Source organism: Eschrichtius robustus, chromosome 3 (assembly GCF_028021215.1).
Source record: "Eschrichtius robustus isolate mEscRob2 chromosome 3, mEscRob2.pri, whole genome shotgun sequence".
Lineage (NCBI taxonomy): Eukaryota > Metazoa > Chordata > Mammalia > Artiodactyla > Eschrichtiidae > Eschrichtius > Eschrichtius robustus.
The window spans coordinates 142,685,552-142,699,255 of record NC_090826.1 but is presented as its reverse complement, the minus strand read 5'-3'; the positions used below and the strand labels follow the sequence as shown (position 1 = coordinate 142,699,255).

Below are 13,704 nucleotides of genomic sequence, written 5' to 3'. Positions count from 1 at the left end.
TTACTTAAGCCAATACATCCAAAATATTGTATCAGCATAAACTCAATACAAAATTGTTAATAAGATATTTTACCTTCTCATTATTGTTATTTTTTTGTACCAAGACTTCAAATACCTGGTGTGTACTTCACACTTACAGCATATCTCAATTTGGACTTTGCCTATTTCAAATGCTCAACCACCACGTGTGGCTGGTGGTTACGATACTGAGCGATGCTTGGGTGTCACCCTCATACGCCTTAAATAGGAATGCGAAACACTCCCTGTGCCCTTCCCTGAGCTTAGTTTTCTAACGCCACAGGTTGGGCCTGTTTTTGAAAGATCGGACTCCTGCAGGATGCGGGATATCTGATTTCTTTGGCTCAACATGGTGTTTCAGAGATTTCATCCACATTGCTGCGTGTTCAGTTCTCGGTTCCTTTTCGTTCAGAGACACCGTAGTTACACAGCTGGCACTTACTCCCCTGGTTGGCATATGTGAGAGAAGCCATGTGAGTAAACCACCCTGAAAATACAATAATACGGCTGATGACCTCGGCTGCCTGGTGGCGCCCCTTCCTCTCGGACACTCCTGTATCACCCCTCCCTCACTACCACGTGGGCTCCGCCTCAGCCCTTCCTCACTCGCTGCAGGACTGCATCCAGCTGGTAGAGCTGGACAGTTCCCAGTGTTCGACCCCAGCACCAGCCTTGCACCAACCTGTGTTTCTCACCATCTACTAGGTGATACCATTTGGATGTCCTATGGTGACCTTGGATGTAAGTGCACCCCAAACCCCCTGCTCCAGTAGTTTACACTGCACTTGACGGGACCACAAACCATCCGGCTGCCTGGACAACCTTTCGTCCTCCCTCTTCCACTCCCCCAGAACAGTAACCAAAAAGTTCATAACTAAATGGATGAATTCCATAATTCTAACTTAGAAAAATCTTGCAAAAATCCATACCATCTCCAGCCACACGACCGTCATTCAAACCCTTAACACGTCCTACATGGAATATAATGGCAGCTTCTAACTCGCTCCGCCACCTCCAATCTACTCCCCCTGCACTTCTGAATCAGGTCTCCACAATGCCAGCTACTTCTCTAAAGAACAAATCTGATCGCCACCTAAAAGCCTGCGATAAGACTCTACTGCAAGATTAACGCAAACTCCTTCATGAGGCCTGCAGGCCCTTTACAATCTGATCTGACCTCTATTAAAGTATTTAATACATTTTGAAAAATGCTTTATGATTTCCTTTTTGAGTATTAGTTCCTCAAAGACAGAAATGTCTCACTCATCTCCCTGTTCCCAAAGCCTGGTCCAATGACTAGTACACAACTAATGTTCAAGAAATATTTTGCTGATTTAGTGAAAGCTTTAGTAAAGCTTTTCTTTAGATGTTAAAAGACAGTGCCTCCTTATCACCTACATCATATTCAAAGCTGAGCTTATAAGCAGTCAGTGTGGCTCGAAGAAGGCAAGTCATGAAGATGCGGAGAGACGCGAGATTTACATTTTACTGTGGGATTTTACTGCAAAGGAGAGCCTGCTTTTCAATACATGATACGTCCTTTAAGATAAGGAGTCTATTCTTGTAATAAACACACCAGACCTTACACACCCAAGGTTATTACCAGGAGAGGCTCTGTATGTATTCCAAAAAGACTGCCATTATTCAACACATTTTTGGAACTGTGCTCAGAAACAGAGTTTTTATAGGAAGCTCAAAAAGGTCAGTCTCATTTATTTATAAGCATAGTTCCTCATGGACGCAAACTGTATGTCCAGCTTGATCATGCACTTTACTAAGTCTGAGTCCAAGTGGCTAAAGGAGAAAACTTTGCCGCCACCGAGGACATTGCTAAGAATGCACGGAAATTCAATGATAAATGCAGACACGTTAATCCCCAGGAAGACCTGCAAGGAGGCGTGCAGCAGTGGGATCTTCCCTGGGATACATTTATGTAGTCATCTCAACTGACAGTTTTGAAGAGGGTGATAACTGACCTGGATGAATAAGGTTTAGCAACTTTTAAGACGTAAAAATTATATCCTATATGCACTGCTGATATGCAGATTTTTATATATTATTAGTCTATATCCAGGGAGATTTTGGCATTGATTCATGTGGCACATACTCATTTTGTGTGAATGCACGTATACGTGCTGACACAGCACGTGAGTACTCGGGTGTCAGTCTGAGCGCCTTACCATGATGCTCTTGTACATGTTGCCATTGTTGTCCTCTATGCTGATGCGGATTATGCAGGTGTCTTCGTTCTGTTGGTTGTAAACGGGGGGCAGCACTGTCGAGGTAATGGATGTCACAGAGACAGAGCGCTTGTGGATTTTCGGGTTGTTGTTGCAGGGCGGAGGGGAGGAGAGGGGGTTCATCAAGGACGACATCCCTGAGGAAGTTGTGTCCATAGAGTGGATGGAGGAACAGGAGGAGGAGGACTCGGAGAGCTGGAAGTGTAAACACACCCCAGAAGGAAACAGAACCGTTAGAACCTTGGCCAACAGTGTGCTTCCCAAGTTTCAAAGCAGAGGTCGATGTTGAGACTAATAAACTCCGTTATTTCCTCCACAGCAGCCCACAGCACACGTGCGTCTTATGTCTGGTGGAAGCACCCCCATGGCAGATGCCTGTCAGTGACTCAGTGCTCAGCCGAAGCACTCTGCATCATGGGAGGCAAGGTGGTCCTCTCATTTCCCTAGCTTTTAGCTGCTCTGAAGGTGGTTAACCAGCAGGTGGCAGCAAATACCAGAAACTAGAGGCAATATGGGCTTGTGAAGGAAGCCCCAGCTTACCGGGCAGAAAGAAAGCCCAGTCCTACTGCCTTGAGCAGGAAGGATGCTTGCCCTGCCCACAGAGATCCTTTCTATTGTGATTCCGCTTCACTGTCAGATTTTGGAGCAGGAGAGAAATGGCTATATTTTTAGAAGTTTCTAAGATGAGGACCACAGATTATCCAGCTCTGCAGGGAACACGAGGCCGTGGAAAGGCACCTGGAGATGGCCTGGCCCCAATCCCTCTCTACTGCTGAGGAACCTGAGGCCACAGCTGTTGACAGCACCATCAGGCTGTGCTCTCAAGTTTCCTGACTTCCACGGCCAGGTTCACAGAGCAAGGGTGCAGCCAAGGCCCAGTCTGTAGCCGATGAGAATGTGGTGAATGAACACAGCGCACCACTGCCCCAGGGCTGCTCAGCTCTGTGAAGCTGTGAGGTTTGTGATGAGCTTTCAGACATCTTATCTCATTTTGGTCTCCCAACTACCTTGTGAACAAAATTCAGAGCATTAGAAATATGAGGGAAACACGATTCAGAGAAAGAGAGTGACTTGCCCAAGGGAACACAGCCTATGAGAGGCTCCACCACTAAACCACATTTGCTTCCAGAACCAACTGTACACATTTTCATGTTGTACACCAAGGATAATTAAGGAATGAGGTACTAGAGTTAATGTGTTTTTCTGATTAACGACAGGGTTCTTATATGTGCAACACCAAATACCAAAGAAATAGGATGCCCCCAAGTCATTAGGTGGTGGTCCAAAAATATCATTAATTGAATCACTTGAAATATCAATTCTTTTTACAGAAAACTACAAATAATTTCTCAAAATGAGCTGAGCTAAATTATACCACATTAATCCAATAAAATAATCTGGAAGTCATTTAAAAAATAAATAACTAATTTCTTTCGTACCCATCTACCTTCCCATGGAAACAAAGTACAGAAATTTAGCTTTCTGATTATCTAGCTTCCAAGTAAAATGGAGTCTCCTCTATTTTATTTCCTATGACTTCCCTTTCCTGTGGCATAACTGTACATTAAATAACCGTACATTAAATTCGACTGCATCATTAGTTTAATAGAGCCAGCAAGATGATGTGACAACTCCAGTAATGTAGGAGTCTAACTGAGGCTTTATCATAACATTGTTTAGTTACTTTTTTTTTTCTTAGCTTCCCAAGTGAATCAAGTTAGTGGCTCAATTTGAGGGCTAACTGGTGGTGGATAACTTTAACAGCCTGACTTTGCTTGCAGGTATACCACACAGTAGCCAAGAGGGTCCACTTTCCAATTACTGGTTCAATTTTTTCCCCTTCCCTTTCCTCCACATAAATCCTTTTCCTTTTGTTAGATTTTCTTCCATGATTTTAATGACATTTATATTTAAGATAAAGCCTTGAAGATGCCTGGGTTATAGCACCATTAGACAGACCACCTCATGAGCCCAAATTCTTACTGGGAATTTAAGTAGTGTGGAGCAAATGTGAAATAAATGTTTAGAAACCGCGGTCAGGGGAATGAAGAAAAAGGAATGCAAATTACACTTTACTCAAAAGAGGGACCTCACAGTGTAGCCAGTGGGAAAGGCAGGGTGGGCGTGGAGTGCTGCAGGACCTCAGGGTAGGGAGGAGCAGTGAAGGTCTCTGGGGCCAGCCAAGCACTGAGCAGAACTGAGGCCTTTCCAGTTAACATTCGGGGCTTCTGCAGCCCAGCAACTACTTGCATCCAATTCAATTACTCATTTTTAAACCCACAGAAATTCGTGACTCTGAAAAATGTTCATCCAAAGAATTAAAATCCATGACTTGCGCAAGAAACTGAAGAGCCAGTGTGATAAGGGGGGGAGACAAAAAGGATGCAGCAAGGGGTGTGTACAGGACACACACAGGGCTTCTGCAGTTTTAAAAGGGACGACCCGGACCTGTGTACACATCCACTGCATCAACAGATGCAAATGTGATTCTACCTCCTTCCTGGACAGGGAGAAATCCCACAAAGATGTGGGCAATAGGTTAGTTGTCACTGTTATACAATGTCCACCATCAGAAATGGGGCCTACAAAGCTTGAGAACCTGTCAAAATGTGAATGATGGGGCCTCACTCCAGATTTTGACAAAGTCAATGCTGAGTGCCAAGTCACGGAGAATGATTCCATCCCTGATTAAGGAGATACGCCTGAGAGAACAGCCAGTCCGTGGGTGTTTGCAGAGCTTTCCTTCAATATTTGGAGCATTAAAGATGTGTCTCCAGATTTCAAAGCAAAAAGGTGAGAAATCCCGCTAGGGCAGCATCTGAGTCATCTCAGGTCTAATGAGCCCTTCCTGGATTGGCTATTTTGTGACAGGGTCACCTGAGGGTTCCCAGATTGCTGCTGGTGCCTATAACACAACGTGAAACAGCACACGCACCCCCTTGCAGAATGGCAGATACAAATGAAAGGAAGGAATTGTTACCAACACTCTACCTCACTGGCCTAAGCATAAGCTAAAGGGCCAGAAGTCACTTACACAGCAGGTCTGGCCAGCCAAGATCCTCCCCAAAATGGTGCAAGTCCTAGTCACATCAAAGCTGACATCTCTGATCCAAGCTCCTTGACCAACAGACTGAAGCAGGTGTGTATAGAAGATGAAGGTGGATCTTTGGTTTTCTTTTCACTTACTTATGCAGCCATGGAGAACAAAAACTCTCTCTGGGAATTCCTTTATCACCTCTCATCACTTTCCCTTTTGGGGGACACAGTAGATTATATCCTTATTACCAATTCCTCAACCTCCCCTGCATCCATGCCCTTTGCCCTGAGACGCCACAGTTCCTCCCATGAGAAGTGGCGTATAGTTCCCCACCTCATTTATTTATGTGGGATTTGGCCACATGATTCGCTTTGGCCAACAAATTTTGGTAGACAGAACCCAAGTGAAGCCTTGTTACACGCTTGTAGGACTGGGACTGCCCTCTTGCTCATCCAATCTAGCACGATAAGAGCATGCCCTGGATGGCTCCTAACTCCAAAAATAACGAGAGGCAGGTAGAGCAGACCTGGACCAAACCCATGGCCTAGGGCCAAGCCCAACCCAACCTGCAGGTGCAGGACAGAGGATAAATGGTTGCTGTTCGAGGTCACTACGTTTTGGAGTGGTTTGCCCTGCGCCATTATTGTGGTAAAACCTTGGCTGAGACAAGGTATGACACCGAGAGACTGACACGTCTTTGGCTCTTGACTTTTTGCTCCAAGAAAATTCTCCATCTCCTGCATAAAGTGTAGCTCATGTGACAAGTCACGGTCCTTCAGTTGCCTCTGGATGTGGGAACGGAACAATATTTCAAAGGCTCAATGAATCAACAAACAGGCTTATCACTTCTAGACATGTTTCTATAAGGAGTGAGTCCCCAGACTGAACTCTGCTTTTAACACCTCTTAAAAACACGACTTGCAAAATGCTGTAGAGTGACCAACTGGAAAACAGACATTCCTCGTGTGGCAAACACCAGGTCAGGTGCCCGCATTAGGAATTACGGAAAAGGGTGAAGTATATACCTTTTTTTGAGCCTCATCAGGTGTGTCCATGGGAGTGATGGAGCCCTCCTCCGCCTCTGAGTGATTTGACTCACAGGATGACACACTGACGGAGTCCATGCTCTCACCAGAGCTCCCGCTGGCAGTGGACTTGGGCTGTTCTTTGGTGGGAGTGCTACTGGTGATAATGTCCGACCCCAGAAACAGTCTGCAGAAAACATAATGCCAGGCATTCAGGCTCTTACAAATCTGGAATCCATGATTAAGCAAGTATTTTTGTGTTAATTGAATCCTTGATGTTTTCTCAGTCTTGTGTACCCTGTCATTATTATTTTAGGGAAACATTTGCTACAAAGTTTCTAACAGATCATAGTAAACATCTTGTCCCAATAGGTTATTTCTAACCTCAAAGAACACACAGATTGCTTAGCTGAATGAAAGGCCATATTAATCTGAGGTCTTTCTGGGTCAATGGTTCTCCATTTTTTGAGAGTTCTGTACCACTTTGGCAGGGTCAGATTGCTGTGGCCACACCCCTATCACTTCCCACCATAAAATGAAATCCAGGAGGCAGAAGAAGGAGGCTGGCACTGCGCTGGACAAGAAACCAAGAAGGCAGACTTCTTTTCCAACAATCCAGTGAACTGAAATAACCTAAACTCCTTCACTGTAAAACAACTAGATAAGAAACATTAAAAATTCTTTTTAAAGTTGGGCTTGCAAGACAGTAAGAAAAGTCCCTGCAGGCCAGAGATGAAAAGTGCACCGAGAACCAGAACATGCAAGCTAATTCTGCTCTGGATGGGGAGTGGAGGTACCAACCCTGACAAACTAGGCACATGGGTTTCAACATGTACGCAGGGTCCAAAGATGAGGGCTTCTGTCTATGTAAGGTGGGCAGTTAGTACTGACATCCTTTACAAAGAGCCAGGATCCTCAGAGGGCTGTACCCTTAGTAAAAAGATGGGCTAAAAAAAAAAAATCTTCCTACTGACATAGCTTCAGACAGCAGTGAAATTCACCTGTTGGCCTGAGCTTGGGTAGGAGAATAATGTCTCCCCTGATCATGTGTGATTTTAGCCAGCACCTCACTCAGATTTGCTATTACTTAGCTGATCTAGGAACTAGGAACTCTCAGGCCAGTGATCCTTCTGAAGAAACTAGCATTTAAAAAACAACAGCGGGCTTCCCTGGTGGTGCAGTGGTTGAGAATCTGCCTGCCAATGCAGGGGACACAGGTTCGAGCCCCGGTCTGGGAAGATCCCACATGCCGCGGAGCAGCTGGGCCCGTGAGCCACGACTACTGAGCCTGCGCATCTAGAGCCTGTGCCCCGCAACAAGAGAGGCCGCGACAGTGAAAGGCCCGCGCACCGCGATGAAGAGTGGCCCCCACTTGCCGCAACTAGAGAAAGCCCTCGCACAGAAACGAAGACCCAACACAGCCAAAAATAAAAATTAATTAATTAATTAATTAATTTTAAAACAAACAAACAAAAACAACAGCAACAACAACAAACTTCCTGGAGGAGTATACCTTCAACATAGGCTACAGAGAATTCCCTGATAAAGATGAGCTCACAATACAAAGTTACAAAATACACACAAGGAAATAACCCACCCAAAGAGAGAGTCAACCGGCATAACAAAACAGCAAATCTAGGCTCCTGAGGACTTTAGATTACAAGAACTGTCAGAAAGAAAGTAATAATTTATTCATTCATTCATTCAACAAATATTTGAGTATCTACCATGAGCCATGCTATAAAACAAGTATGTTGAAAAACATTAAAGACGTACAAGAAGAAACTGAAAATGAGAGTTAAGAGCACGACACTGACAAAAGGACAGGAAGATAATTTGCAAAAACAATTTCACTTCTAGAGTGAAAAAGGTAGTGACTTAAATTTAAAAACTCAGTGGAAGGATTAAATAAATGTGGAAGAGAAAAATTGTGAACTAGATGATAGGTCTGAAGAAAATCCTCAGAGATCAGCATCAAAATATAAAGACATGAAAAAAAAAATATATAAAGACATGAATAATAAGAGAGGTTAAAAGACACACAGAATGGAATAAGAAATGCCTGCATGTATGTAGGGAGAATTCCAAAAGAAGACAAATGAGAGAATGGAAAAGGGACCACATCTGAAGAGACAGTGGCTGAGGAGATTCCAGAACTAATGAACCTCATGAATCCTCAGATCCAGGAACCACATCTTGAATAGGATAAATAAGACTAAATCCCCACTTAACCTGCACAGTGGTATATCAAAGACAAAAGAAGTTCTTAAAAGCAACAGGGCAGGGGGCATAATGCAAAGGAACAGAATTCAACAGACATCAGACATCTCAAAAGCAACAACAGAAGTCAGAAGACATGGAATAATATCTTCAAAGTGCTGAGTGAAAATAACAGTAATCCGTGGACTCCATACCCTTCTAATATAATTCCAAGAGTGAGGGCAAAATAAAGACTTTCTCAGACAATGACTGTTTACCATTAACAGACAGCAAGGAAGGAAGTTGTAAGATGCAAGAAGGAATGGCACGTAAAGAAACTAGCAAACAGGCCCAAACCCAAACAAGCACTGGCTATATAAAATAATAGAAACAATGAAGATGGGCTTGATTTTTTTTTATTCAATAATTTTGGGAATTACAAGCTCAAATTCCAAGACCTAAAGCATATCTTTGTTCTGTCTCATCTCCACCCCACCATCTCTTGCCCCATTTTCCATGTCACTTCCTTTCTTGGACCTCCAAGCACTACTGGGGCTTTGGGAAAAAAGCTAAACTGACCACAATTCACAGAAGACAAAATAATGCTGCCATCTTACTTCTCCATGAATTACAAAGTAGACCTTTGAAGGCTGTGAAGTAGTGGTCCTTAGCCCGTTAACTGAGAGTCTCTAACTTAGAACTGAATTGTTCAAAGACTAAAAGTTCTTCCATTGGTACAATTCCATGAGGTCATTCTGCTTTGTAAAGATTAATTCTAGCGCAACATTAAGCATCTCTGACCTTCAAACGAGGCACCTCTTCCCCTAAGGCTCCAAAATTCTCTCCAATCTCTTTGGATGATGGGTGATTAAATGTGGGGAGAGGAAAAACTACATTTTCGACACTTGTAAAAAATGCTAAGATCATAAAATTTTTTGGAAATGAATGTTATACAAACACCTTTATATATACAAGGAATAAGATGGGGGACATGTGACCTGTGCTATTCATAATAAATGTTCAAACTCAACTGCAGATACCAAGGGTTAAACTCAAGCATCTCGGCAAGATTTCACTAACGAGAGAGATGTATGGAGTGTCCGCCACACTTTGTGCTCTGCACCCTGACAGTACTGCCTCTCCTGGATTTCACATGAATATCCTCACAAAGGCTGCACGCTGCCAGAGTGGGTGCTGGGAGAGGACCCTGAGCTGCTAGAGCACGCAGCACAGTAAATACAGATACTCGGAGTCACAGGGAAGCAGTTATATAAAAATGAGCATGCAGTGGCCGCTTCCAGGCACAGGGTCTAATTAAACTGACATCAGTCTTCCTTTCCTTCCTTCCTCCTCACCCTTTCTCTCCTGCTTTTCTTCCTTCCCTCCCTCGTCTTCTCCCCTCCTCCACTTCTTACTTCCCATTCCATCTTTCCTTCCCCTCTTCCCTCAGGAAAAGCAAGAAGGCAAAGGAAGTAGCACTGGGGATTACATCTCCCTGTGCTGACCGCCAGTTGTCACAGCAAGTCCAGAAATGCCCAATTCTTACTGATGCAGAGACAACCACCACAACGCCCTGCATTCCTCGACTCCTCTACCATGGAGTCTGAACCCCTGTGCACATGTCCATCTCACCAGCTCACAAGGCTTGGTCAGGCCCCTGGCTTATCTTAAAAGAGAGTTCATTCTCCCCCATAACTGCAGCAAGGAAAAGACAGCAAGCTACTACGGAAAATTCCACAGAGGTGAATCCAGAAGGTCAGAAGTCTAGTGTTCTTGAGGGGCCAGGTAGACATCTGGACAAAGAGAGAGGTATGGCCAGACATCAGGACGACCTTCAAAATGCTTTCTATAAAATCACATGTTCCAACCTAATCCTCAAATGCCTGGTATCACGTGATATCAGGTAGAAAGGTGAGCAGCTTGTGACGGAGGAAGCTCATGCTGCCATGTGTTACGATGGGAATCTGACACTATCAGGTTCATGGGCCATCCGTGCCTCCATGCCTCAGTAGGACTCACTGAGGCAGGTGGAGAGAAGTGATGGGAAGTACCAAAACCCATAGCAACAGTCAGAATCCTGACCACCACCCTCCCACAAAAAAAAGACTCAAAGAGATTGTAACAAAGTTGTTTTGTTTAAAAAAATTCTTTTCCGGCACCCACTGAGAGCTAGAAGTTTTAGGAGTATTACAACCCCACTAGTCCTGACAACAACTCACCGAGGTGAACAGTATTATCCTCGTCTCACATATGACGAAACAGAAGTTCACACAACAAGTAACTGGTGCCGCTAGGATCTGTCAGGTCAGTATGGCTCCCAAGCCCACCCCGCCATGAAAAATGTTCAACGTTCCCTAGTCACCGTTCTTGCTCATCTGTGGTGTGTCACCCAAAGGACCAGATACAGGTATACGTTTTCAAAACGGAAGAACAAATTTATTAATCAAATGATAACCTTGTTTCTTTGAACTAACCTCTTTAGCTTTCATTAGATTCATTAGTCGAATGTCTTTCAGAGTTTAATGTCTAAGAGATCAACTTCAAGAGAGAGACTACGTTCTCTTAAGACTCTTCTATAAAAGTGCTACAATCAAAGCACAGGGTCTAATTAAACTTACATCTCTCTTCCTTTCCTTCCTTCCTCCTCAGCCTTTCTCTCCTCCTCCTTTTCTTCCTTCCCTCCCTCATCTTTTCTCCTCCTCCACTTCTTACTTCCCATTCCATCTTTCCTTCCCTCTTCCTTCAGAAAGTATTTCTCCACTAGGAAGACGGTAAAAAGAGTTATAACCTTGGCTCTAGAGCCAAATCTTGGATTTGAGCCCAGATCCTACAATAACTAGCATACTACTTACCTTGTCTGTGCCTTACTTTCCTGGTTTATAAAGTTGGTATAATAGCAGGACCTACCAGGTTATTTTGTGGATTGGATGAGAAATACATGTATTTTTTTCTCAGAACCGTGTTGGCACACGGCTCAATTTATTCATTCAATAAATATCTATTAATCATCTATGTGTCAGGCACCAGTCTAGGTTCCGGGGTTAGCAATGAATAAAAAACAGACATAAATGCCCGTCTTCATAGAGTTTGCATTCTAGATAATAAACAGACACATACAACATAGAGCACATCAGCCAGAGGTAAACGCAATGGAGAAATCCAAAGCAGCTGAGGGTGAGAGAGTGTGCCAAGGGTAGGTAACATGGACAGGCTGTAGTATTAAATAAGGTGGTCAGGGAAGGCTCATGAGAAGGTGACAAAGATCTGGGGGAGGTGAGGGAGTGAGCCATTTGGCTATCTGGGGAACAGTGTTCTAAGCAGAAGAAACAGCAAATAAAAATGAGTGTGACTTGTGTGCTCAGGGTGGCCTGGGGGGCCGGAGTGCACGGAGTAGAGTGAGAGGGAAAGGTGAGAGGACAGACGGCGATGGGACGGGCAGATGGGGTTCGGTTGGTACTGCAGGTCTTGAAGGGTCTTGAGGGCCACTGTAAAGACTTCAGATTGTACTCAAAGGGAGACAGGTGTTACGGAGTTAGCTACGCCTGGCACTGAGCTGGGCAAACAGCCATGAGTATGATGCACAAGGTTCCCGCTCTCAGGTGGCTTACATTCCAATGAAGGTGACAGCCGGTATGATTGGGACTGACTGGGCAGACGGCAACATTAGACAGGATGCTCTCTCAGGAGGCAATGGTTTTGCCAACATCTGAAGGAGCGAGCCCCAGAGACAGCACATGCCAGGCCACACGGACATCTAGTGCAAACACCTGGTGCATCTAGCGCGGAACGAGCCTGGTGTGGTTGAAGGATGGCTGGGAGACAGGTGAGCCTGGGTCCTGGTGAACAAGGGGGCGTGTCGGACCAGAGGAAGGTGGTAAGAAGATTAGGGGAAGATCACGCTGGACCTAATGAAACAGGATAAGGAGTTTGGGACTACCTTAAAATAAGACCATCAGAAGTTTTAAAGCAAGGAAGCGATATAATCTGGCGTACATTTTAACACATGACCAGACTACTGGGTGGAAAACAGATTGCTGGAGCAAGGGTGGGGCCGGAAGCCAGGAAGGATGTTGCTGGAGTGGTCCAGGCAGGAGATGATGGTGGTTCAGACCAGGGAGAGAACAGTGGGGAAGAATGAGTGGATTTAGAAAACCTACTGAATTCATGACAGAAAGATAAACTGTTTAACGAGTGAGTGAATTGGCTCAGGGGAACTTTGTTGAATACCCTTCCCCTCCCCGACTCAGACGGGACCCCCTTGGGGCCCCAGGACCCCAGGGTGGCACTCACAGGCTGAGCCTCTTCACCATGCTCTTCCGAGGTTTGGGCGAGGTGGCACTGGCATCGGCAGACGCTTCGATCTCACAGGAGAGGGCGTAGCTGGGGGAGAGAGGGGAGCTCGTGAGGGCAGAGCTTGGGAAGTGAACAGATTTAAATCCACATGATTTACTGGCTTCCTTGTAGAGGTAGGCTCTGATTATTCAAAGTAAAGACATGTACCATGTTGTTCTATGGCAAATGTCAGAGGGTACTGACTTAATGACCAGAGTTTACAAATTGACACATCCCCCCTCACACCCTTACTGGTGTACAGATTGAGGCTGTTTAGCTTTGCATGCCTCAAACACATGAATTTGCCTGCTCTGGCAGCATCAAAATCTGACTGCTTTCTGTTTTCCTGATTGTTCTCAACCCACTGCTGGGCCAGGGGAAGAATCATTTCTTCTCTACCACCTCCCTCCCATTAGTGTGTGTGTGTGTGTGTGTGTGTGTGCACCCACACACATGCTCAACTTACTGTTTATCTAAGGGAAATGAAAGGAGATATTTGTAAATGATCTCATCTTCAGTAAACAGACATAGGCAGTTACATTATTGACAAAAATATATAAATATGATTTCTAATTGCCAAAACCTCCTAAATTAAAAATGCTCCAGATTCAGACATCTATATGCCAGGCAGATATAACTTCCATAGGCACAAGAAGAATTTATATCTGCCTTGAAATGTCTTTTACGAAAGCTTGTAGCTCTAGCTAGGAGATGTACTTGATTCTCGGTAGGTGAGGAAGGTTAAGTGGTGAATATTAGCTTGGTAAGTTGCTTATTACATGTATTTTTTTTTTTTAACCTAAAGATGTATCCAGGTAGTTGGTCAAGCAGAAGTATTCACTGAGATGGGAAT

General features: G+C 44.5%; 1 protein-coding gene across 2 annotated transcripts in view; it reads right to left on the bottom strand.

The window, feature by feature from the left end:
* The window catches only part of RGL1 (ral guanine nucleotide dissociation stimulator like 1), a 291,746-nt gene that overhangs the window by 6,371 nt on the left and 271,671 nt on the right, over positions 1-13,704 (bottom strand). For both annotated transcript variants that reach the window (XM_068541388.1, XM_068541387.1), the window contains 3 exons: positions 12,810-12,899; positions 6,321-6,507; positions 2,199-2,453 (listed from right to left, as the gene is read on the bottom strand). In XM_068541388.1, coding sequence (XP_068397489.1) covers positions 2,199-2,453; positions 6,321-6,507; positions 12,810-12,899 — 532 coding nt within the window. The remainder of the gene's footprint in view (positions 1-2,198; positions 2,454-6,320; positions 6,508-12,809; positions 12,900-13,704) is intronic.